Source organism: Leptonychotes weddellii, chromosome 4 (assembly GCF_054177405.1).
Source record: "Leptonychotes weddellii isolate Sample4059 chromosome 4, ASM5417740v2, whole genome shotgun sequence".
Lineage (NCBI taxonomy): Eukaryota > Metazoa > Chordata > Mammalia > Carnivora > Phocidae > Leptonychotes > Leptonychotes weddellii.
This window is the reverse complement of record NC_138372.1, coordinates 48,076,363-48,103,023: the sequence shown is the minus strand read 5'-3', so window position 1 is coordinate 48,103,023 and position 26,661 is coordinate 48,076,363. Positions and strand designations below refer to the sequence as shown.

The 26,661-nt window shown below is 41.5% G+C and overlaps 1 protein-coding gene across 4 annotated transcripts in view; it reads right to left on the bottom strand.

The window, feature by feature from the left end:
- ROR1 (receptor tyrosine kinase like orphan receptor 1) overlaps positions 1-26,661 on the bottom strand; it is a 389,477-nt gene that overhangs the window by 5,991 nt on the left and 356,825 nt on the right. For all 4 annotated transcript variants that reach the window (XM_081818549.1, XM_081818546.1, XM_081818547.1 and 1 more), the window contains one exon: positions 13,915-14,126. In XM_081818549.1, coding sequence (XP_081674675.1) covers positions 13,915-14,126 — 212 coding nt within the window. The remainder of the gene's footprint in view (positions 1-13,914; positions 14,127-26,661) is intronic.

Below are 26,661 nucleotides of genomic sequence, written 5' to 3'. Positions count from 1 at the left end.
TCGCTTAGCATAATACCCTCCAGTTCCATCCACGTCATTCCAAATGGCAAGATTTCAATTTTTTGATGGCTGCATAATATTCCATTGTATATGTTGCTGTTCTTTTAATGAATATTTTGTCCTCTCAATCAGATTTCAATTTCTCTCTCTTTTTTTAAAGATTTTATTTATTTATTTATTTGACAGAGAGAGACACCGTGAGAGAGGGAACACAAGCAGGGGGAGTGGGAGAGGGAAAAGTAGGCTTCCCTCGGAGCAGGGAGCCCGATGCGGGGCTCGATCCCAGGACTCTGGGATCATGACCTGAGCCAAAGGCAGACGCTTAACGACTGAGCCACCCAGACGCCCCCAGATTTCAATTTCTTGAAGGGAGGCATTGCTCTTCATACCAACTGATAACGCTACAGCTTCGCAAGTGGGTTGTTTACTAATTGACGTTAAGACAGACAGGAAAAAACACCTAGCTCACAATGGAAATATGTATTAAATTGTCACATTTGGTATTGGCAATAATTTTTGAAATTCACCTCAAATCTAGCCTGAATTCTAGACGAATTTGCTAAGAAACAAATCATAAAAGCAATGCATTTGTACATAATTTTAAAAATAATTCCCTCACTTTAAATTTTTTAAGAAAAAGAAAATGCTCTGAGTATTCCAATTAAAGCTGACAATGTTGCAAATACATACAGAATTCAGAGTTCTCTGTACAGAGTTTAAAACAACAGAAGATTAAGTAAAATATTTCTCTAATCCAAACTCTATTAATTTAAAATTCATGATGATTAGCTCTGTTCTGGGCTGATATTTTCCAGGGCAAAATGCCCATTAACCTAATTATATAAGTGCAAATAAACATGCAGCAAAATACTTAACAGGACAAAATAAAATTGGCCATTTTGAAACACTAATTTTCTCATGCAAATAATATTTCCTATTAGAAATAGGGCTCATTTATTCATTAAAGCCAATCTCAAGGGGTTTGTATTTGGAAATGTCTTACAGGAAAGTTACTTCTGCTGAAAGTAATGGTAACACATTGCTTTAAACATTCAGTAAATTAAAGTTTACTGACCCAGTCCTATTCATCATAGTATTATAGGAGCAAAAGAGTAGAAACAACCTGAATGGGGGTGCCTGGGTGGCTCAGTTGGCTGAGCGTCTGACTCTTGATTTCAGCTCAGGTCATAATCTCAGGGTTGTGAGACTGAGCCCTGTGTTGGACTCCGTGCTGGGTGAGAGAAGCCTGCTTAAGATTTTCTCTCCCTCTCTCCCTCTGCACCCCTCCCCCCTCTGCTGCTCGTGCTTGCTCTCTCTAAAAAAATAAATAAAATAAAATAAAATTTCCTTTAAAATAAAAAGAAACAACCTAAACGTCTATCTAGAGGAGACTGGTTGTGTTAATTATGGATTGAACTAATAAAGAGTATTATATAGTTTAAGAATGAGGACATTTTCTATGTACCAACATGGAAAGATCTCCAAAATCTTATTGCTAAGTCAAAAATAAAAAGCAAAAGAACAATTAATGCTGCATGGTGTTTTTGTGTGAAGGGGGAGGGGAAAAAGAATGAATATATTCATGTTAATTTGCATATGTATAAAGAAACTGAAAGGACACTCAGGAAACAGCAGTGATTATGGGGGAATACAGAAGTGGGAACTTGGAGAAAGGAGACAGAGCTGGGAGAGTTTTCACTTCATGCTTTTTTATACTTAAAAACATTTTTTAAAAGATTTTATATATTTATTTGTCAGAGAGAGGGGGAATGAGAGAGAGAGAGAGCACACAAGCAGGGGGAGTGGCAGGTGGAGGGCGAAGCAGGCTTCCTGCCAAGGAAGGAGCCCAATGTGGGACTCGATCCCAGAACCCCGAGATCACGACCCGAGCCGAAGGCAAACGCTCAACCTACTGAACCACCCAGGCGTCCCTATCCTTTAAAATTTTTGAACCAAGAAAAAGTAAAAAAGTAAAAACATATGACCAATCTTTCTATCTGACTGAATATGGAAATTTCTTTTGCAATCACAGGACCATCCACTATTTTTCCTTTTGCTTATAGGGGTTGGATTCTTATGGGAGCTACGTTGTTCCTCTGGGAGAGCTGCGTGTGGGTGATGGGAAAAGGAACCATTTGAACCAATCCTACTTTTTTCTCTTGTGGCACTCAGATGATTTTGCTTTTGTGGGAAGACTAACCCAAGGTGAATTTCTCCTGCATGATGTTAAGGTTGGGATTTCTATCACAATTTTTCCTAATGATTTATTTTTTTACATATATATTTTTTATTTAAGATTTTATTTTATTTATTTGAGAGAGACAAAGCAAGAGACAGAGCACGAGTGGAGGAGGAGTGGCAAAGGGAGAGGGAGAAGCAGACTCCCCGCTGAGCAGGGAGCCCTATGGGGGGCTCAATCCTGGGACCCTGGGATCAGGACCTGAGTCGAAGGCAGACGCTTAACTGACTGAGCCACCCAAGTGCCCCTTTCCTAATGATATAAATGAATCCAATTTATGTGAGAGTCCCTTGAATGGCATAGTAGGTATTTACTTACTTTTCCACCTAAACAGGATCCCCAGGCTTTGGTGAAGAGAGAAGTGTATGTGACTGAGTAATAAAATTTTTTTGAGGGAAAATCAGAATTTACACTCAAGGAATATTAGACTGATTTAATGAGGAGTTAGGAATACTTTTTCCTGCCCCCGCTGAAACTAATGCATAAGCAGTGCAGGGCATTCAAACTATGTGATCTTTGGAGTCATACCAATCTGAATTTGCATCTTGGACCTGTTGCTTTCTATCAATATTAGTTAATACTTATATAACATTTACTATATGCTAGATACTGTTAAGCACTTAACAAATATTAACTCATTTAAGACAACAATCCTGTGTGGTAGGTCCTATAACTTAGCTGGTTGACTTGGGTGAGCTTCTTCACTTTTCTGAATCTCTATTTCCATATCCATGAAATAATATAATATGCAGCTTCTATAGTTACACTAGGGACTAAATGCAACAATGTACGAAAGTAATTTCCACCTAGTAAGTGATCTTTACATCAATATTACTATCCTTATTATGGAAGTAATCTGGGAAGCGGAGTAAATGCAAATGATTTAGATCCATTTACAGCTTTAAGTAGTTCTAGACAGTTTTCTATAATTCTCTTTATGTTTTAAAAAAAAATGCATTGAATTTCCTCCTATTAATCTTTCCCTGTTCTCCTGCAGTTGTTGGTTTAAAACAAAAATCTTAAAATCTTAAAAATCTTCAATCTCAAAACAGAGAATCTGTTTTGGAGCCCGAAGGTGGGTCCGATTGGAGTGGCCTGCTCCTCTAGGATTCTGGAAAATGAAGATGGGTGGAGGGAGCAAGAACCCATGTGGAAGAGTAGATGGTGGCAGATGGAACAAAAAAGCAAGCTGGCCAAACTTCTGGGGACTGGAAGAGAAGAGGGGTGGACAGGACCTTGGCACGGGCCTGACACATGGCCCCTGGGGCTTCATGGCTAAGAAGACCGGCTGCATTCCCCTCCACTGAGGTAAGCAAATTAGTTCTCTTCTATTTGCCCTTGGAAAAAAGAACTCTTACTCTTACCATTTTACAGATGGAGAACGAGGCTTGGAAAGTGTCAAGCATTTTTTAGAAGAGCCAAAAAGAGCTTCACTTGCACTGCAAGGCCTTCTGCTTCGGGCCACACCGTTCTGTCTGAAACCAGAGAAGCTTGCTGGCTGGCAAGCCCGGTTTGACACAGAAGGTCTCTGGAGGCTCAGCCGGGGGCCTGACACCTCACAGGGCTGTGAGGCCAGCCTTCAGTGTGTGGTCGTTCCTCGGAGTTACAACTGTTCTTTATCCCCCGTTCAGACACAGGAGAGGAGGTTTTGACCCCAAGTGTGTCTTGTCAGACCCCACCTGTACCCAGTGGGCCCTAAAGCACAGAGTCCCAGCTCTTCTCTAGCCCAGAAAAGGAAGGAGCAGTTCCCCACAGCTAGTCATACCCAGACTGGGGGATTTTGCTTTGGAAAGAAGCACGGAAGGCAACGAAAACGGCAGACTTCACAAAACCTTTCCCTGGAACACCTGTGTGGCAGCCGGCATAGAAGTACCCAGAAAAACTGCTCGGAGCTTGGTTTCAGGGGAACAATTTACACAGTGATTTGCATTTTTAAAATGCTCAAGTTACTCGGTACAAATGTGTCTTAACTACAGACTCATTTTCAAATTTTACATAAATCCTGAACTAGTTAAAAAATCATAAAACCCCTTAAAGCAGCCGTCAGTAGACTGTCCAGTGACGGCAGGAAATGAGCCGTATTGTTGAGGAACAGATGGTTTACATTATAGAAACCCTTTAGGCTAAACTTGTTTAGGTCTGGCATATTGTAAATTATATTTTAGTAATGAAAGTGAAATGACCTTGGCTTGACCTCAAGTGGGGTTTGTCTGTTTGAACCAATGTAGTGGAAAACTATGAAAGAAAATGAAGTCATAAAGTTTTGGCAGTTCAATTTTGGCTCATTTCAAGTTAAGGGGTTATAAATCTGTTTAGTTTTTGTTTGACAAGTATTTGTCATACAGGGATGTACAAAATGTAAAGAAGTGTAAAATACACATGAGGCGCGGTGCCAAAGTAAACGAAGTACAAAGGAAAACTGGAATGAATAGGGTCCTGGGCTCCTATCTCTTTATCACTCCCTCCATTAGTTGAATGACAAGATGGGCTCGGTTTATGATATGCTCTAAGGCAATTAAGTACCTTAAAACTGAAACAGGCTTTCAGTTTAAATGTTAACATTTTTACTTCTCAAAGTAAACACACATCTGCCTCAGTGAGGTTTTAAAAATTATATAATTTGGCGGGGGGGGATGAAAAACCAAAGTTGATGTAGAAGTTGATACGTGATTCTAAACTCCAAATCTGCCTCTTCCCTTAGACATTTTTGAAGAGCAACTGTATTAGAGTTTACATGAGCTCTTCACAGAAGGAAAATGAAGGGAGAACATTCTAGATGATGGTCATTTAGCTGTGAGTCAGATGTGACTATCGTCGTCCTATGTCTAAACTGCTGATGGAAGCCAGGCTGATGTTGGTGGCTACCTTCACCTGAGTGACATTACTAAATGGGACATGGGATCCTTTTAGATCTATTACCTTTAGATATGAAAGCAATGGACCACGAGTAGAGTTTTTAAAAAATTGTCATGAGGTAGGTGGCAGATGGATAAGGAGGACAGACTCAATGACTTCATCTCCTTCCATCTTTGGGAAGTTACACCTTAGGTGATAATACATTTGAAATGATTCCTCTGGGTGACACAGCTTACGACTAACCTGCCATTTCCTGCTCGCTTGACAGAAATGATTGCCGTAGGAGATGAGGTGAGGATGGCCTGATGGCCTGCGTTTGTGTGCAGCATGGATCCATGCATTTGTGACTTTTTGCTTCTAACCTGAGCAGGGTATGAATGCTCTACTTTTGAGCCCCACTTGAAGCTGGACACAAAGAAAAAGCTGAGAGACATGAGGTGGAGGGAAACAGAGCTCAGCGTGGTTCTCCAGGACAGGAAGGTGACTCCAACAGCAGAGGTTGAAAAAGAACTGAAGTTATTTTCATACGATTGACCCAAACCATCCCCTGTAGTCCCTCTATTGGTTCCTTTCCCATGCCCTAATGCTCCAAGATGGCTGCCCTTTTACAAATCTCATTTGCTATACACTTGCCAATTCTAGCTGGACCCACGTGTCTTCAGGAGAAGAGCAGGTTCCACACGGTGGCACCTATCCTCAGCCTCGTTAGAATTACAGCGGGATTTGGGGTAATAGGACATTATCTGTCCTTTTTCTTTTTGGAAGCACAGTTCTCCCTGAGATCTGTATTCCTTGGGGACTTGCTTGCTCTCTGATTCTCAGTACTAACCAGCATAGTCTAATTCAGAGCAGGCCTTGGAGCCCCTCAGAAGGCTTGTTAAAACACAGATTGCTGGGCGCCTGGGTGTCTCAGTCGTTAAGTGTCTGCCTTCGGCTCAGGTCATGATCCCAGGGTCCTGGGATCGAGCCTCGCCATCAGGCTCCCTGCTCAGTGGGAGCCTGCTTCTCCCTCTCCCACTCCCCCTGCCTGTGTTCCTTCTCTCGCATTCTCTCTGTCAAATAAATAAAAAAATAAAATCTTAAAAAAAAAAAAACCACCACAGATTGCTGGGACCCAATCCCAGAGTTTCTGATTCTGTAGGTCTGAGATCCTGCAGTTCTGACAAGTCCAGGTGATGAGGATGTTCCTGACCTGGAGGCTTCACTGTGAGAACCACTGGGATAAATGAATATGGCTTTCTGGATCAGACCATTACTGGTGGTCTGGATCTCTTCTCCTTGCATGATAAATGATGACAATGCGTCTGAAGGGCCTGGTTGAGCAATTTTGACTTATAGGAGCCAGAGAAAATAACACTTGGCTTCAGAAGATGCTTTGGAAGTGCCAGCTAAAGTAAATATAAGAACGACCGGCTGGTATTTACTGTGTTTAGAGTCTGCTGCTGTCTTAGTGAGATTCAAGGTTTTGAAATTAAATCACTCTATATGTTGGGTTATGTCATCAGTTTATTCTATTTTCATGGGTAACCAACGGTATGGGATCTTTTTAAATGGCTGGTTGTATCAGCCAGTCAACGGATACTGTACATACTATATACCAAGGAGCATACATATGGGAATAGTATGTGAGGACCCATGCAAGAAGCATGAAGAGTGAGGACACAGCGGCTCCTACCCTAGATGTCTGTACTTTGAGTTTAATAATAGCTACCATATATTGAATCCTTGCCCTGTGCCAGACCCTGAGACCATAACAATGCCTACAATTTGTTTTTGGAATGCTGATATGTTAAGTTGTGAGTACTTTATACATATTAATCCTTTCATCCTTACAGTAACCCCAGGAAATCGGTCACTATGACTACTAGCCCCATTTTACAGATGGCAACTCTGAGAAACAGACTGGTTAAGTGATTCCACAGCTGGTAGGTCATCATGTCAGACTGCAGAGCCTGTCTTCCTAGTGACTACTGCACAAGCCCTTTGTCTGCTCTCTCAGTGCTTACTGCATCAACTCATTGAACCTTCATCCCAATCCCATGCGAGTCACACTATGATGTCCCCATTTTATGGATCAGGAAATTAAGACATTCAGAGGTTAAGCAGCTTGCCTGAAGAAGCCCACCGATCAAGAGGTGATGCCAAGATGCAAATCCAATATGTCTGACTCCAAAGCTGGAGCATTTTTCTGGGAATAATTGGCAGTTTTCATTTTGATCCTCGAAGGGCTCCATAATTTTAAAAGCGTAAAGCCGTCTGGTATAAAAGTGGAATGTCAAGGTGTAATTGCTCTCTGGTCTCTGATCTAGATCTTACTCTGGTTGATTCTCTGTTGTCCCCATTGGTTGACTGGGACAAATGAACAGAACCTTCCCACAGCAGCCTTTGCCTGCGTGGGGTACAAGAGCCCTGGAGAGTATAAAAAATTGAGCTCTCTTAGTATCTGGACTTAGCTGTTGACAGGAATCTGCTTGACTCCAAAGCCTATTTTCCATTCTTGTGCATTTTACTGGTTCTGAGGTAAACAGTGTTCAAATTGCAAAACAATTGGCTCTACTCCTCAACGGAAATGATTATGTTTTAAAAACTTAAAGGCCACAGCCGTTTCATTTTGGGAGGTTATGGACATTTTCAAAGACTACAGCCAAACTAAGTGCCTTCTAGCTTATGCCATCAAATTCTGGAGGGAGTTTCAACCAACAGTCTGCCACATTTGCCAAGAGTTTAGCTGCACTTCTCTGGAAGTGATTTATCTTCGGAAGCAATTCTTTTCTCTGTCACATAACTTTCTGATGCTTAGTTTGAATGTTTGGTGGTGACCACGGTTCATTCTGTGGTGGTTACTTGATAACGTCAAGGGGAGACGTTCGCTCCTGCCTGGAAACAGGCAGAACAGAGGCCAATACTCCTAGTGTCAGCTTGAGCCACCGAGTGCTCAGAACTTGAGCTCGGGCATTTGGTCAGCCTCAAAATTAGGCAGTAGAGTGCAGCACAGAAGCAATGGGGACGCACCTGGGCAGATCTGGGTTCAAGTTTTCTCACTCCCAAATCAGGCTCAAATTAGCTCCTTCTTCATAAGGTCATAAGAGAGATCCCATTGAGATAATGCATGTGATGTACTTTAGCTTATTTCTAGTACCACTTATAATATATCCACTTCTAATACTTACTCTCCCTGGAAGTCAGGTTTCTACAGACACAGATTGGAGCTGAGGCTCTGTACTGGACAGCCTCCTAGCTCGAACTATCAGACCCTCTCCACCCTGATGGATTTTACCCAGGGTGTCAACAGGGTGTGGGCAGGGGCATTTATAGGAACCAGATAGGAATGGAATACCAGAGCTGTCCAAAGAGCTCCCTCTAGTATCTTTGCTGTGCTTCCCTTGCTTCTGTCTTCACCCCAGGTAATGGGGGCTGCTGGATCCTAGAGCTTCCTCACAACCCACATTATCCTGTGCACAGCATTTGGTAGTTGATTAAAATATCTGTGGTTGTTAATATCATCACTGTAACAAAAATAATAGTAATTTCTAGCTAGCGAGTACTTGTGAAGTACCAGACACACTATCTCAAAGTGCCAAAAAGATTGGATGTGGGGGTGATCTGGCCGCGACATCTGTTACCCCCTTGATTGCCAGGGTTGATCTGGCTGATCTGGCTGCCTGGGGGGTGTCCCCTTCTTCCTTCCCTCAGTGTTCCATGCACATCCCCCCCAAAGCTGCACACTTTGTCGAAGAGGATGACCTTCCCCGATAGAAGAGGACTGTTCTTCGGTCAAGGGTATATGAGTGGCTGTGCTCCCTCTGCTAGAACCTCCAAATAAGAAAAAAAAAATCTTTAAGTACTATTCCTGTCCTTGTTTTACAGGGGAGAAAACAAAGGGTCAGAGAATTTGCTTAAACCTCATGGCCGGGAATCAATGGCGCTGAGATTTGTTAATCATCTCTCTCTCCTTACAGTCCTTGCCCTTTGAAGTATATCAAACTACCTCCCAGAAATCGACTAAGAAAAAAATGTGGCTGGTAAGGTAAGCTAGGCCCAAAGAGTATGGATCCTTAGGCGCAGGGAGGAAGAATTTTATAACTTGACATTGGTCCTTCCAGATTGGGGAATGTATATCAAGTGGGAGCAAAAGCAATGCCAGAGGATGAAATCAGCTTGAGAGAGAGAGAGAGAGAGAAGAGGGGGAGGAGGGGGAGAGAAAGAGAGAAGAGGGGGAGGAGGGAGAGAGGAAAAGAGGAACCGAAGGAACTAGTGAAGGAAACAGAGGAGATAGGAGGAAAGCCAAGAGAAAAAGTATTTCAAGATGGTGGTTCAGAATATCCAAGGCTCCAGGGAAATTAAAGAGGATAAAGTCTTGGAAAAGGCCATTGGATTGAATTACATCACTGGTGATTCCCTAGAGGGCCCTGTCAATAGAATGATGAGCTCAGAAGTCTGGGGAGACAAAGGCTTTAAGGACTGAGTAGAAAAGCTATTGAGGACATTTTAACACCAAGTGTGGTGACACTGGGTAAGGCCAGGGGTTGAAAAGGGGTAGCCAGACCACAGCAGGGCTTTTTAGATGGAAGCATGTTGCTGGCAAAGGGGACAGGCCCAGAGAAGATAATCAAGTGTCAGTACCTTCAGCAACTACTTTGGCTGGAAAGGAAAAGGGGAGTGGAACTGCCTGGAAGCAAAGAAAGAGAAGTTGGCAAGAGATGAGGGTAAATTGAGAAATAAAATAGAGTCACCAGCTTCAGAATGCGAGGCAAATCCTGCTTTCCCCCAGATGTTCCTTATACCAGCCCAGAGCTGCAGGAGTCTGACCCACAGGCCTATTCAGGCTTTGGCTGTGCCCCCCCCAGCCCCCCAACTGTTCTTTGTTCCCCATTCTCAAGCTCCTCCACCTCTTAACTTCTCTGGCGCCCACATCCCACACAGGTGAGTCACAGAGGGAAGGACAGAAGCCCCCACCGCTCTGCTGTGCTTGAGTGGGAGGCTCTGACACCTTCTCCCTCCCAAGGAGAGTGCTCCACAGCCTGTTCTCTGTACAGACATTGCCCTGTTTTTCAGACACAGGACAACTGGGGGCACGGAGGGCAAAGGAAAAGAATCCAGGAGAAGGGAAGTTAGGGTTTCCCAGGCTTCTTGGAGAAGGTTCACTTTCCACAGTACTCTTAAATAACACCCACCCGGATCATAACATTTGTAATGCAATATAGAAAAATCCTACTTGATTCATGCATTGCTAGAATACTCATCGGGGGATTTTAAAGGGGGGAAAGAGAGGAGGTTATCTTATCCAACTGAATGGCTTGAAATCTCCTGCTGAACAAAATAAAAGGAAAACAAATGAGCAGTACCTTATATGAACAGGGTCTACTTCATTCTCTGAACAACTGAGAAAAGTAAGACTCAGAGAGGCCAGGTGGCTTCTCAGGGCCACGGGGCAAGGGGGACGGGTAGGGGGCTGCGGTTAGAGCCAGAGGAGCATCTCCATTTCCTGACTGTTCGTAGCTCAGCGCTGAGGTGCCTCTCTGGTCCACTGACTTCCTTTCCCCACGGATCAGCAGGAAACTCAAACCTCATCGAGGTCTAACTTCCAACTGCCTCACTCACCTCTCTGGACACCCAGGCCAGGTCTGTCCACCAGTCTGTCCATGACTGCTATTGTCCCCTCTGAAGGGTATGGGTTTCTAATCTCCCTGAGGAGCCTCTTCTTAATCCCAACACTTGCAGGGGATTTTAGAAGCTCAGCAAGTAGAGAGAAAGAGAAACAATTTAAAACCTGAAGGGCATATTCATTTGGATCAATAAAAATCCTGGAGCCTCTGACTTTTGAATTGACCAAGGCAAAATAAGAGTAAGGCTCGGGCATACCAGCTTCCATGCTTTCTTCTTTAACACCTCGGCCTCCAAATATCCTTTTGATTTTATGCTGGTAGGGCGTTTGTTTTCAGGATTTTTTTTTTTCTCTTTCTTTCTTATGTGTGTTCTTTCCTTCTAACTTTTATAGGTACGTGTAATATTTATGTGTCAGTGACCTTCCAAAGCACTTTTAGAGAGTGATTGTTTACAGTTAAGAATTTTCTTTAAGGTCTACGAAGTCCTTTGTGCTTTTTCCAGGAAAGGCACTCAGTAAGAACCAAAACAAACAACAGAATAACTCAAATTTGATTGGAGCCAAATCTATTAAGAGAGTAAGAGAAAAAGAGCGAGCATTTGTTTTTGTTGTTTCTTTTCCCCTTCTCAACCCTGTCAAAGATACTCGAGTCATTCCGACCTACGGTGTGGTTCAGAATTATTTGAGAGCTGTTTAAGGCTGAATTTTAAGCCTTGGGTTGGAGAAATCTTGGCACTGGGAGATTTTGCAAGGGACACTTCAGAAATCATGAAAACCATGTTTACTTCACCAAGTCTTTGGGAAGATTTGTCCCAGGATATTTTACATTTGTCTCTACGACCATGGAGGAGAGAGGACTATTACTGCTCTGGCCAAATTTCACATGTCTTTGGCAGGACTGGAGCTATAGCATTTAGACGTGTGACTGTTACACAAGCCTCTTAAGGATTTATCACAAGGCAGGGTGATGCCTGTGGTTAGTGTTCAGCCCAAACTAACCAAATGGAATCATATTCAGTTGTTTGCCTGACCCCCTCCCACTCTCCCTTCCCAGCATGATTTGTCCTGTGAAAAAGTTATTATGGGGTCAGGCGAGTGCAAGGACTTTATTTAGTCATGAAAAATCCTATGTTCACATTTCATCTCTTCCAATCTCTAGCTCTTTGATTTTGGACAAATTACTTAATCTGTAGAAGTCTCAGTTATCCTGGTTGTGTGGTAGCAATAATCACATCTATATTATAGAATATCTGCAAGGATTAAATGAGATGATGAGTATAAAATCTCCTGGGATAGTACCTGGCAATCTGCATCCCTCAACACACATTAGCTTTCTCCGTTTATGCCACAAAGCTCTCTGAGATCTTTATTGGAAAGACTACATAAACCCAAAACATCATGCCTCTTGGACATCATGCTTTGCAAAACAAACCTCTGCTAATAATGGAATTGAGTTGCAGACTGAGGCTGACCTACACAATTGACAGTTTTCCCAAATGGAAAGAACTCTCCCCATGGTTCCTGCCGCAGCCTGGAGGAGCCCGCCTCTCCGGGATGGTGGCAGGGACAAGGTGACTGCTGTAAGCCAGATGATCTGGGTCTCTCTCCTGTCCAGAGTTCTGGCATTTCTAAGGTTTCTCAACATTTAATAACAGAAATAATGGAGAAAGATGCTCATGGAAAAAGACCATTGCACTAGAACTCTGAAGCCTGGGAAATGTAAAAGTTCAACAGGGTGTTACCTCATTAACCCCTCTTTTTTCTTCTACTCCCTTGTAAGGATTAGATGTGATGTTCTCTAACATGCTGTAATGGACGTAAGCTGGCTAGCTGGCAGCTAGGATGTCAGAAACAACTGAACCCCCACTGCTACTTGTCCCCCAACCTACTTAGTGAACGCTGTTGTCTTCAGGGTCTGTGGGTTTTTTTTTTTAATGGTAAAAATTCAGACTTAAGAGAACTGTGGTTTTGCTTGGGACAGAATACTTAAAAAATGAATTTTTAACACTTAAGAAATCCAAAAACCTTACCAACAAATATGACTACAACAGAAAAATGTCTTAAGACTTTTTAAATTAAAAAAAAAAAAAAAATCCAACCGCAATGCAGACTAGAATCAAATGAGGGGCTAAGAGTCAGCCCCAACAGGGAACTCTACTAATTAGTTAAAAGGATTAGTTAATTTGAGTGTGAAGACATTTTTCTCTAAAATTTTATTAAAGAGATGCATCTTCTCTTTATGAAGGTCAAATGAACAATATGGTCACTAACCCACAGAGAAGATAAATATTTGCAGAATGAGTGAATGAATGTCCTATGGAGTTGGAATAAGAAGAAAAGACAGGCTTTTTGGATGTCTTCTGAATTATTTAAATGAAATCTCTTTGCCGAGAGCCTGGGATTGAGGTTCTGGCTTTCTGGAGAGAAAGGATCTGTTGTATTTCAGCTTCAAGATGTGGTGTGTGTGTTCCATTTAAGGTAAGGGCCGGTGACCCTGGGTTCCTTGCCAAGACCTGGAGCAACCCACATGTTGAAAGATGAGGAGGAAAAACTAAAAGGAAGTGGGTTGAATTAGCACAGAGATGAGAAGGCTAAGGTGGGCGATCATACAACAGAATTCGAAGATTATAGGAGGGACAACACTTCTCTTTAAATATGCTTAAACCAAAGAGAAATGGATTTAGGTTAGGCATTAAACCTAACTGAGCTCCTAGGTTAGGACTTAGGTTTTGTTCTTGTGGCAAAAATGCACATCACATAAAACTTACTGGTTCTTAAGTGTACAATCTATGCACGCTGTTGTGCAATATAAAGGATTTTTTGACAGTTAAAAGTTAGTAAACCATGCTCTCTTTTTTTCTCTGTTCATCTCTTTCGGTTTGATTGGAAGGGTATGGTCTTTCCTTCTTTGAAATTTTGCAAAATAGCTCACACTCGGAATCCTTAGGAGAGATGATGTCCTAAGGATTCTTTCTAGCCCAGACTTGATGGCAAGGCAGTGATGGGGCTGGCCTGACACGGACGTGGACACACTGATGAAAGAATGTTCCAGGTGCCCTGGATAAAGTTACAGGTGTACAGTTTGCTGAAATTGACCTCTAGAGCTTGTAAACTCTGAGTCTAGATCATTTGATTTCTAAGCTGGGGAAGGTGCTAAGTTTTGCTTTAACCCGAAGCCTGCGGAATCTATGCAGATCCGTACTGCTAACTTTACCTTGGGTTTATATGCATTAAGCATTGACATCTCCACATTTTGACCTCTGACGTGTTTCGGTTGCCTCTGGACAGGTGGTGACGAGGTCTTCTGGTTATTGCGGCAGACACAAATGAAGAAGAAGAGCAGGGCAATGGCCAGAGGAATGGCAACACTTGGCACGAGTATGTACAAGATCTCCATTTTATTCTTCTCCTTGGAATCCTTCGAATCTGGGCACAGAAATAAAAAAGAGCAAAAGTCACACTAGTTCAAATAACATGTATAATATTACATCGCATAGTTGAAAATGACCTCCTATTCTTCTCTACACACAAATTCACTGGAGAAAAAAGGAACCATTGCTTATCACAATTTGTTTCTATCAAACCTTCAACATAATTTATTGAAGTTTAAAAGTTTAAAGTTCAAGTGTTTAAAAATTGCAGAGGGACATTGTGAAGGCTTTGCATGCGTGTGGGTCCCCCTCTGATGTTGCCTCTCTTTAGCAGCAGATCGGCATTTCTCTGACACCTTCAAAGTTAAACGTCATGTGAATGGACTGTATATACCCAAGAGCATTCACGTGGACCACAGGGCTCTTCTTCCATTGGCTGCTAGCCCAGATCAACGACTACAATGTGTTCTTCCAGAAATCATGCCCTTGTCTTGGCTGGTTTGGACTTACAGGGCCAGTCCTGCATCTTCCAGAATCAATGTCACTCAGGAATCCTGGTCCCAGGGTCCATAAAGCCACTGGCCTGAGAATATGGGAGACCTGACTCAGTTCCTGATGTGACCTTGAACAAACGATTCACCTCTTGGGGCCTCACTTCTTCTCATCTGCACAAATGAAGTATCTATTTTGGATGGTGTCTACCATTCCCTCCAGCACAGCATCACTGAATAACGTGACACCTTTTGAAACCCCAGAATTCTTCTTAAATGATTTCATATGAGCCCAGTAATTATGAATGCTAACACTCTGAAGTGTATTTTTGAAATCTTATATATCTACTCTACCATTGCTTGGAAGAGAATATAATATATATAGAAGGACACGAGGCATACTTTTTAAAAATCGATTTGAGTCTGACCTTTAAATACTTTGGGCATACGATAATAAATTATTTGACTGACAAAACAAACAAGGAATTATGGGCAATAATTGGAGGGGTTACATAATACAGGCCCTGATCACCAATAAACTCATCAACTATCTTGCTTGAAGAAAATCCAAAGTGTGAAAATCCAGATTGACCCCAAATTTAGAGATGATTATTTACTTAACCTAGAATTAACCATGCATCCATTCACTCATCCTCTCACTTGTTCAGTAAGTCAATAAACAAAAGCTACTACTGCCAAACATTATTCTAGGTACTGGGAATATAAAGTTAAATACGGTATGTCCTTTGTCTTTCAGGAGCTCATGGTTGGGGAAGGAGAACAGAGAAAAGATAATTACAATATGTTGTTGGAAATGCAGCAGGGGAAGAAGGACTAGAGTAGTCAAGAGACCCAGAAAGTCCCTCTAAATTGTGAGCTTCCTTAGTACATATAAATTAGAATATACTATCCAGAGTTTGTTCTTGCACACACCTGCTTTGGGAACCTGTTGTTCAGTGAGATACAGCAGTAACTAAATCACACTGCCCTCTCCCTACATAAACAGACGGGCACCAAGACCCGGGTGTTGGGGCTGTGCTTTGGGTTAACCTTCAGAGAGGCATGGGGAGGAGTAAAATCTACTTATTGCGTATACTAAAAATAACGGTTTTAATATTTACTGAGTGTTTTCTAGAACAAAATGATGTTAGCTATTATTATTAATATGGGCCAGGTACTGTTGGAAGTGCTTTTCATTAACTCATTCATTTTATCCTCGCAACCGACCCCACGTGAGGCAGGAGCCATCCTTATGCCCATTTTTACAGGTGATGAACCTGAGGGGACAGAGTGGTTAAGTAACCTGCTCCAGGATATGCAGCTAGTAATTCTAAAGCTGGGACTTCTCCCCTGTTGGTCTGGCTTCATATCTCCTGCCCTAGACCCTCCACTCCACTGCCAGGAATTTGAGAATGGCGCTGTTCGGCACCCCTTCTCTTGTGGTAGGACCTGTTGTGTTTCTCAAATGTAGGCAGGACGAGGGAGGTCTAAACGGTGGGGAAGGACACGGAAGCTTTGCCAGATGTGCTACTTTTGCACTCCCCATTTTATACAGTGGCAGGTAACACATAACCCAGGCGTCTCTGGAGGCCATTCTAGTGGTTCTCATCCTAGGAACTGTTCTCAGGTCCTTTTGTAACAATTGTGTCCACATGTCTATGGGTGGATGGACAGAGAGAAAGAAATCAAATGAAAAGTGCTTACCACAGCACCTAGCAGATAGATTGACCTTCTATATCAGGAATATAGTCGATCCAGATGAGATCATCTGTCTATCTAAGATCTATCTGTCTGTCCGTCTATCTATGCAGACACTTTAGAGATGATATAGCAGAATAAAGGAACGGTGTGTCTTAGAGTCAGAAACCTCTGAAGACTGCCTTTGTCATTATCTGTGCAACCTTCAGTAAGCACTTAGCCTCTCTGAGCAAACCCATCTGCAAAATAAGAAGAGTAATACCTATTTCATAGGGTTGTTTTAAACATAAATGAAGGAACGTAGGAGGGATCTACTCTAGTACCTATTACAACTCAGTCACTTGATGTTTAGCCCTTACCCTTAGAGTAGAAAAGGATTCAGAGATAAAACTTTTGGGCAGGGGGGACACCTGGGTGGCTCGGTTGGTTAAGCGTCTGCCTTCGGCTCAGGTCATGGTCCCAGGGTCCTGGGATCGAGCCCCACATCGGGTTCCCTGCTCAGCGGGGAGTCTGCTTCTCCCTCTGCCTGCCGCTCCCCCTGCTTGTGCTCTCTCTGACAAATAAATATTAAAAAAAAAAACAAAAAAACTTTTGGGCAGGGAATTCTAAATAACCTCAAGCAGGAAACAACCTCTCTGACCCCCATGTCCTCATTTACTTAAGAGGAATAATTGCTCCACCAATCTTATTTGGTTCGTGTGAGAGATAATGTTCCTGACAAAACTTAAGAAAATTGAAAACTGCCACACAGTTGTTGGATGCTATGATTATTAACATTATAAAAACACTTTCGAATCTCTCAGTACCCTAGTGTGTGCCGGGTCGGGGGTAGGGGGGAATCCCTCTTGTTATTCTTGGATTTTCAGTGAAATCATTATGAGGGTAACGATTACAAAGGAATGAGGTTAATTTAGTACTCACGTAACTCTAGTCATTTTTCTGGCCCAGATTTTTAGCAACAAGAGAAAGTAGGGCTCTCACCTGTCTGGCAAACAAAGGAGTCTATCCTGTACTCATTCCGTATCAGATTATTCACGGAATGCCTGTGATTATAAATGGGAGGTCTGGGACAAATCCCCCTGTGGGTCTGCACGAGAATGAACTTCAAGAAGCGGAATCCTTTAAACACAGGCAAACTTGGCTCTTTCTGATTACATGGAGGATATGCAAACGAGCCCGGAGTGTCTTCTTGCCAAGGGAAATAATCAAGCAGAACAATACGTGGCCATACGCGGCCATGTTGGAAGTGACTGAAAACAAATTTCGGCCTATTGTCAACCTGTGATACACCACACTTACTTCCCCACACACCTCTCTCCGCATTAGGCCAGAAGGGAGTCAGTCTGGCTCAAAAAACTTCACATTAAAAACATTCCACAGAACAACTAACCTTACTCATGGAAAATTAGAAAACTAACATTTACTCAACCTCTTTTTAACAGCCTTGCATTTTTATTCAACACTTTAACCAAGTACTTGGTGTCATCTCAATTTTACATGTAGACAAATTAAGACTAAGAAAGAACAAATAATTTGACAAAGCCAGAAAGTGGTGGAGTCTGGGTTGGAATGCAAGCCTGTCTGCCTTCAGGGCTTCTATGCTTTCAAAATTATATAACTAATAAAAATTAAAATACTGTATGGAATTGTTCTTCATCATTCTCCTTAAGATTCCAAGGCTCCCTTTAATGAGGGCTAATATCTGTTGGGGATTACACTATTAAACAGAATCACATTAGAACAATGGACACTATTCTTACTATTCACTTTAAAGGGTAATGGACACCCTCAGCGCATTACAAAGAAACCCGGCGGAAAATTAGAATGGTGAAGATTTTTAATACTTCGAAATAACTGTTTAAAATTTAAATGCACATATTAGTTACATCAAGTTAAATACTTGGGATTTTTGAAACCAACTATTTAGTCTGGATCACATGATTAATTTCCTTTTAAAAATCAACAATTTGGTATCACAGGTCACATCTGACATTCCTATTTTATTTTTACAAAGATATTCAATAGTTTGATTAGTAATTAAATATAATGGAGAAAATACTCCTTTCTTATCCTAGGGCTTAAAACAAGGTAAACGTGATTTCTTATTCAAGAGGTACTTTCATAAAGTGAAACATCATCTGGGATATTACTTTGAGTTAAAACAAAAAAATCCCTAGATCTTCAATATGGCAAAGGTGGGGAAGAAATCTTATAGAACCTTAGAATCCCAAAAATAAATAAATAGCTTGCAGTTAGGTTTTAAATTATAATCATGTCTGAAAAGAAATGAAAACCATAGAAAACAAATACGAATTGCTATCATCTATTATTTGAAAACTACAAAGTAACTGGGTCTGTAGCAGATAGGAGCCTGCACCAGTGATATTTAAATATATGCCTGGAAGCCAAAGGAGAAAAGGTGTTAACTAGGTCTTTAGTTGGCATGCTAGGTCCACCATTAGGTCTCTCAATTTAATGATGGAAATATCAAGAAGATGACCTGTATTATGTATTCTCAAATTAATTCTTAAAAAGACTCTGGCCATATATAGTGATTAAAATTTTTCTCTTCAGCAAATATTGTTTTTTAAGATTTTATTTATTTATTTGACAGAGAGAGAGAGAGAACAACAGGCAAAGCAGCAGAGGGAGAGGGAGAAGTACGCTCTCTGCTGAGCAGGGAGCCCAATGCGGGGCTCAATCCCAGGACCCCAGGATCATGTCCTGAGCCAAAGGCTGATGCTTAACCGACTGGGCCACCCAGGTGCCCCTCTTCAGCAAATGTTTTAACCACAGCACACAATGTTTTAACCACAATAAGTGCTCATTTGTGAGCACTTGAGAAAAATCTTAGTAACTAGAATCCACATGAGTTCACTAGAAGTTTCTATAAGTTCTTAGGACCTCAGTTTTCTCCCTTCTATAAAAGGAAAGAGTTGGGCTAATCTTTTCCTTTTATTGAAAAAAAGTTTAACTATGGTAAAAAAAATTAACAAAATTTACCACCTTAACCATTTTTAAGTGTACAGTTTAGTAGTGCTAAGCATATGCACATTGTTGTACAACAGATCTGCAAAACTTTTCCATCTTGCAAAACTGAAACTCTATACTCATTGAACAATAACTCCCCATTTCCCCCTCCCTCTAGCCCCTGACAACAACTGGTCTATTTTTTGCTTCTATGAATTTGATTACTTTAGATACCTCATACAGTATTTTTTTATGACTGGCTTATTTTCACTCAGTAAAGTGTCCTCAAGGTTTATCTATGTTGTTGCATGTGTCAGACTTCCTTCTTTTTTAAGGCTGAATAATATTCCATTGTATGTATATACCACATTTTCTTCATGGATTCATCCATCGATGGGTTTGCTTCCACCTCTCAGCTATTGTGAATAATGCTGCAATGTACATGGGTGTACAAATATCTCTTTGAGATTCTGCATTCAGATCTTTTGGGTATATATCCAGAAGTAGGATTCCTGGATCATATGTCTCATTGTGGTTTTGATTTGCATTTCTTTAATGCCTGATGATATTGAGCATCTTTTCATATACTGTTGGCCATTTGTATATCTTCTTTGGAGAAATGTCTGTTTAAGTCCTTTGCCCATTTTTTAATTGGGCCAATCTTTAAGTGCCAAAATTCAATAGGTTTTATAAAATTAAATCTCTTTCATTTTGATAGGATTATTTCAGAGTGGTAGAACAAGCACATTTAAACTTTCAGCAAGACATTTGATCAAGTGACCCATGATATCTTTATGGACCAAAGATGGAAGGCTAGATAATCTATCATTAGATAGATTTGTAATTTACCATGTGCCTGTACCCTAATAGTGTTAATCAGCAAATCAACCTCAAATTGTAGAGAGCTAAGCTTGAGCGAACCTGCCTGTTTGACATTATCGTCAACTACTCGACGATGACATATTTATCAAACTTGAAAATGACCCAAATCTAGGAAAGATATCTGACTATAGAAATAAATTTTATTTTTATTTCTAAATTTTTAAAAAATATTTTATTTATTCATTTGACAGAGAGAGAGCTAGAGTATACAAGCAGGGGGAGTGGCAGACAGAGGGAGAGGAAGAAGCAGGCTTCCCATGGAGCAGAGAACTCAATGAGGGGCTCGCTCCAGGACCCTGAGATCATGACCTGAGCCGGAGGCAGATGTCCAACTGACTGAGCTACCCAGGTGCCCCTACAGAAATAAAATTTTAGAGGCTCATACAAAGCAGGCTAAAATAATGACCCAAAACCAACAGTTTAAATTTTACAAATAAATATTATAGCTTGCAGTTAGGTTAAAGCTCTTGTTTATAGAAGCCCATGATTAAGCAAATCTACTAAATAATTTTTGGTGTAACAAAACCATGAAAAAAAAAAGAGGAAAAGAGAAGGCTAGTAAGTTTTAATGAAGACTTGAAGGCTCAGCTGGATCCAGCAACAGTACAATGAAATTGCTCCAAAAAATGTTATATATGGTACTTTTAGCAAAAAAGTACCTTCACTGGCAATACTGAATGATGATCGAAAGCATCATAGTCTTCTTCTACCTTCGCTGGTTTAAAAACACCGAAAAAGGTGTCTTCTAAGAGCAACATTTCTAAGAAAGGCTTTAAAAAAACAAGAAACATTCAGAGGAAAAGGAAGATGGGTAAGGAAAGGTTGGAAGAGCTACATGCTCTTTAGACCAAATTAAAAATTGAATGAAGGATGTGATAGGTACCTTCAAATGTGGATAATAAATGATACCAGAGGTTACAGAATGGATCTAATACATAGACTTGTTCCTTATTAGGTTTTAATTTGAATTCATGGCCAACATTTTTTAAAAATCAGGAGATTTCTCATATAAGTTTTGGTTTCAGACTTACAAATGTAGGTTTTAAGCAGTGGGAGCCATCCCATAACCTCTTCGGGGTGGTGAGATGTCCCTGTATCTGAAGGTCTCTGGCAATGCTCAAACAGAGGCTGGATGATTTCAATGGTTCCCCTCAACGTTCTCTGATTTTATAAACTGAGTCTACATACCTTATTTAGGTCCCTATTGTTCTTTTGGCTCTCTTGTGAAGCAACTGATTTAAAGCTAGTGATTGAATATTTTCCCTGAGTGTCTTCAGATCCAGTATCAGTCCTTTTCTCCTCAGCTCCATGCTGAGGCTGACTTCTAAGGACAGTATCAATGGGCACCCTTACCCTCTGGCTTCCAGTTAGGTTGGGCCAATGGGAGACATTGGAGGGACAAGAAGAACTGCCCAGGGCAAGAAGAATATGGGTTGCCATGTTTGTTTTCAGGCTCCTTCCTTGCCGAATTGCAGAGGATTGGCTACCTCCCTCCACCAAAGGCCACAGCCTTTGGACGGCCCTCTTTTTATTCTCAGCTCTGCTCCATAAGGTAAGGTAACTAATCATTCCTTTGACTCTTCAAGCCTAGGACGGTAATGCCTCCCACTTCTGCTGGCCTGGGTTCTTCACCTTATTGGTTTCCCCTAATTCTGCCAACACCTTCATAAAGAGTCTCTTTATAAAATTCTCCATGGGTAGCAGAGTAGCGCAGTGGAAGCGTGCTGGGCCCATAAAATTCTCCATGGTGTGTTTGCTTATGCCTTTTGTTTCATGCCAGAACCGTGGCTGATACAAAGCCAATATCAAAGATCATTGTGGTCTTATATCAGAATTCCGTCACCAAAGGCTTAAGGTGACAAGGAGCCCTTCCTATTGGCACGGTGGTGGGCCAAAAGAGTTAAGAGCGTCCTAAATCTTGTTGCTAGAGCAGCTGACACACTGGATACATGACTCAATATATTTTGAGAACGATAAAAAAAATCTTTGAGAAAAAATTATTTTATGGTTAAAAATGTTTATGGAACATGACTTCGTTATAGGTTTGGAGTAACTATTGTTCTTTACTTTGTCGAAAATGTATAGAGACTGGAGAATAAAGTACATCTTGAAAAATCTCTGTAGCATAAAAATAACTCTTCCGGAAAACTTCAAACCATACAAAGCCGTGCTCTATTCCTCCCTCCATCCCCCCTCCCCACCATCCCATTCACTGTAATGTTCAATTTTGGTTTGAAGAAATGGCTGAAAGACAAATTACCTTACAACAGGTCTTCTATGAAATATGGGAGAAGGCTGCTGACAGAGTGAGTTAAAAACTGCAGTGTTCGCAATCTGGAAAACATCTGCCTTGCCCCGAACTGTAAACCACCACATTGCAGAAAATGGTTTGTGACAAAGCAGAACCCAGGGCGAGTATTTGTAAGGTTATGGGACAAGTCAGGGCTATTCAGGCACAGAACTGGGCGCTGTGCCCTTTGGCAAACTGTTGTAAGCCAAGGACTTAAAAGGAAATACGAAAGTAATAGGCCAGGTATGAAAACTGCAAGTGGAGCCAAAATGGCCCCCTACTGTTCTTATCGGTGGGCACTCTGTGGGGATGCTGGTCAAGGAGTCAAAACCATACCACTGCCTGGAAGTTCTAGCTGTTTGGTAGAGGGAGAGACCCTTTACTGAGGTCTCTCAGGCATGCCAGCCTGGCTGGCGGAAGAAATGTGGCCTCTGGACTTAATCTAGAGTAAAATAAAGGGCCAAGGTTCAAATATGAAGGCACTAATACAATTAAGATTCGGCCTCCCCATACAAGTCAAGAGAGGAAAAAATGGGGGACCTCCGTTAGCGAGGGAGAGAGAAAGAAGAGAAGCCACGTGGTAGAAGTAAAATGGCCAGATCCTGCCAAAGCTGCTCCCAGAGAAACAGGCATTTTCCACAGTTCTGCCCCCAGGGCTGTGTCAGAAAGCAATGATAAGGTCTACAGTGAAACTGTGAACCTGGGAGGTGTGCCTAGGTGCCAGTTGGAAAGAACATAGGCAAATGTTTCTTTTTCGATGTAGTTTCCACCCAACCCACAGTATTTGGCTTGGAAGGTGGCCACAGTGACTAGAGGTAAAGGCGTAGTGAATGAAGGTTTGCAGGCAGGCTCTCAGGGAAAATGGCCAACTCTGAGGACTGGGGACCTGGGGCTGCCGGGAGGGAGGAGAGCTGGATTTAATGGGAAATGGGCAAACGCTGCGAGCCCCGCATGGAGCTAGTCCTCATCGGGGCTGAGGCTGAGTGGAGCACCTAGGGTCTCTCAGGGTAGATGCCTTTGTGGCTGGGGGTTCCACTCCTGCATGTGTGGAGCTGCAAACAAGAAAATCAATGGACAGCATCCCAAAGATCTAGAGAGTCCATAATGATCAAAGGAAAGAGGAAAACGAGAAAGGAATGTTTATTCCTCTGAATCATCTAGAATTTGTTCTTTAGGTAGTTGTGCCATGGTAGACAGAAGACTGTACCTACAGTCCTGTGGACCTGGTTTGAATGTTGGCTTGAGGAAAAACAACATTGCCTCTACTTCTCCATCAGTAAAATGGAGAGGATACCTTTATCCTGTGGTGATTATGAGGACTCATTCATTGAACACATTTTATTGAGCATTAACTAAATCATAAGCCAGAGGCTGGTGTTAAAGAACAGACAACAGTCATCATGAAAATGCCAAGTGCATGACAGTGCACAAAAACGTTGGGAACTATGAAACAGTGCTTAACGTGATTCATATTTTTACCATCTAATTGTTTCACTAGGTTGTAAGCTACACAAGGGCATGCTTTGATCTACCCTATTCACAAAGTCTGAAGCATAGTAGAAGCTCAACACATATTGAGTTTCAGTGAATGACATGGAGGATGAGAGGTCAGGGACAGGTCAGGTCTTGCCCAAAATATCTTTGGTCCTTTCACTTCCTCCCAGCACTACTTGGACACAAGCACAGTGTCCTAGCAGAGCCAATCCCCAGAGTTCACACCAGACATATTTGGTTGTGTTTAATTTTATGTTCTGTCTTAGAGTGAAAGTTTGCTGATAAGACGGTCCGCGGCAGGCCATTCTCAAATGCCTTTATTCTAGAAAGTACAACAAAGGCTCACATTCTGCATTTAATTAGGTCTATACTTCTTTTAGCCTTACTTGGTTGAAATGAAAACAAATTATCGGTAGGCAAATGAGACACCACATGGAGATTTTGAAATCTCCTTAACTCTGACTTAACTAAAGAATGTAGGAACTCCATCCCATTTGGGAGGGAGAAGGAAAAGGAAGCATTTCAAATCTGCCCCACAAGCTTTCAGCTCATTGTAAGATGAAACGTTATTCTCAACATCTATCTATCTATCTATCTATCTATCTATCTATCTATCTATCTATCTATCTATCTATCCATCTATCCATCCAACAGACACACACATACCGTCTCTAGGTTTGAGTCCTTAGTTCAATTCTTATTAACCATGTGGCCTTGGACAAGTTACTTATTCTGTCTAAGTCTCAGTTTTCTCTTCTTGGGTAGAATAAAACCCAACTCACAGGGCTATAGGACTATTATAAATGACATAATGCATAAAAAACTCTTGGTCTTTGGCTCATTGGAAGCATTCAATAAATGGCAATTGTTGTTTAATGTTATTGTTATTCTATAGTTTAAACTGTATAATTCCTATCCAGTTTCTGCATTCCTTCACCCTGGCACTGTTGACATTTTGGGCTGGATAATTCTTTGTATGGGTCATTCTGTGCATTTAGCTTGTTTTAGCAGCATCTCTGGCCTCCACCCAGTAGATGTCAGTAATATCTCACAACCAGGAATGGTGACCAAAATATCTTGAGACATTGCCGAATGTTCCCTGGGAGACAAAACTTCTGCCGTTTGGGAAGCATTGGTACAGAACAAAGAGCAGTGAGTGGTCCTCAAGATAGGAGACCTGGTTTCTATTTGTTGATTGGTGATCTTGGGTAAGTCCTACCACTTCCCTGGGCCTTGGTTTTCTCATATGGTAAAAGAGGGCAGGAAATTCCTACTTTCTCTTTCATAATTTTTATAAGAATGAAAGAGAAAGAAAATCAATGCTCACAGGAAGTGTTATGCTATTATGACTAAGTTGCTAGAGGTGGTCTATCGAGGGGCAATTCCGAGAAGCCTTGCCCAGTGACAACAGCTGATGCCAACCTGTTTTCTTCTTTAATTCTCCCCTTGGGGAGCCACTGGCCTCCCAGCAGCTGCTTCTTGATCAATGTCAAGGATTCCCTGTGCCTTTAATGGATGTACTTGTGGCTTGGCTTGAAGAATTCAAGAGGAACTGTTTCCTTTCAACATGAAATGAAGATGCTCTTTTTGATAAAAATTATTGTAAGTGGTGAAAACTGCCTTGTCATCTCTAGATTTAGCATTCATTTAAATTTATCTCTCACATGACGAGAACTAACCAATGGTCAGAATGTTAACTTGTCCTCTGTGGACTGATATTCAGAAAGAAAGGGTCTCAGGGTTTCTAACATCACTGTACTGATTAATACTATGCTAATACAGAGTAATACGAGGGTGGACTTCCTCATCAGTAAGGGAACACTTTTTGATGTCATAGCATATTAGGAGAATCTGTATACTAGAATCCAGAGGTGCAGCCTATTGTCATTCTTTTATCTATTTCTGAAAAAATCTTGAAATGGGAGCTAGCAGCGTGTCTGGGGAAAAGAGCTGTAAGCTTTGAGTTTGGTCAGAGTTATATGTAGATAGAGGAGGGTTCCGGTCCAATCTCATCATCTGTGTGATGTAGACCAGTCCTTTAGCCCTTCTGAACCTCAGTGGACTACACTAACACTTACCCTATGGTGTGGATATGAGTTTTAAATGCACATGAATATGTAAAGTGCAGAGCATTGTACAGGCACATGGTAAGTGTTTTGTGAGATGTAAGTGATCTTTCTCTCTATATCCACAGTCTGAAAGACTGTTTAAAGATTCCTTTCATCCCTCAAAGTCTGTATTTGTTCTGATTGCTTCAGGAAGGTCACTGAAATGAAAACCATACTTTTTAAGGTATAATTTAGAGTCTTGACTAAACTAAACTAATTGTAATAAGGCTTGAATCAGCTTATCAACAAATCATCCAGTTTATGAACAAATTACCTCCCTACTTCTAGTTGGAAATTAAGGGTCAGAAGTCACCCAAAGGACAATTGCATTTACCCAGAGAGGAACGTACAATGTGTTTCTTTCCTGAAATAATTCATTTGGTCTCCTTAAGGACACATGTCAGTATTCTGAGATAGCATGGTAGAGTAGCATGAAGATGAGGTTGGAGTCAGACAGACATGCCATTAGGTAGTTGGGTGTAACATCGGCAACATAGGGTTAATAATACCCATCACAGTGTAAGGGCAAGTATAAAGCCTATGAAAATCCCAAGCACCATGCCTGACACATGGAAGGTGCTCAGTTAGCGATGCTTTTCATCCTTGACTTTCTTATAGATCTTTGTACCTTATCTGGTTTATGAAAAGGGGTGGACA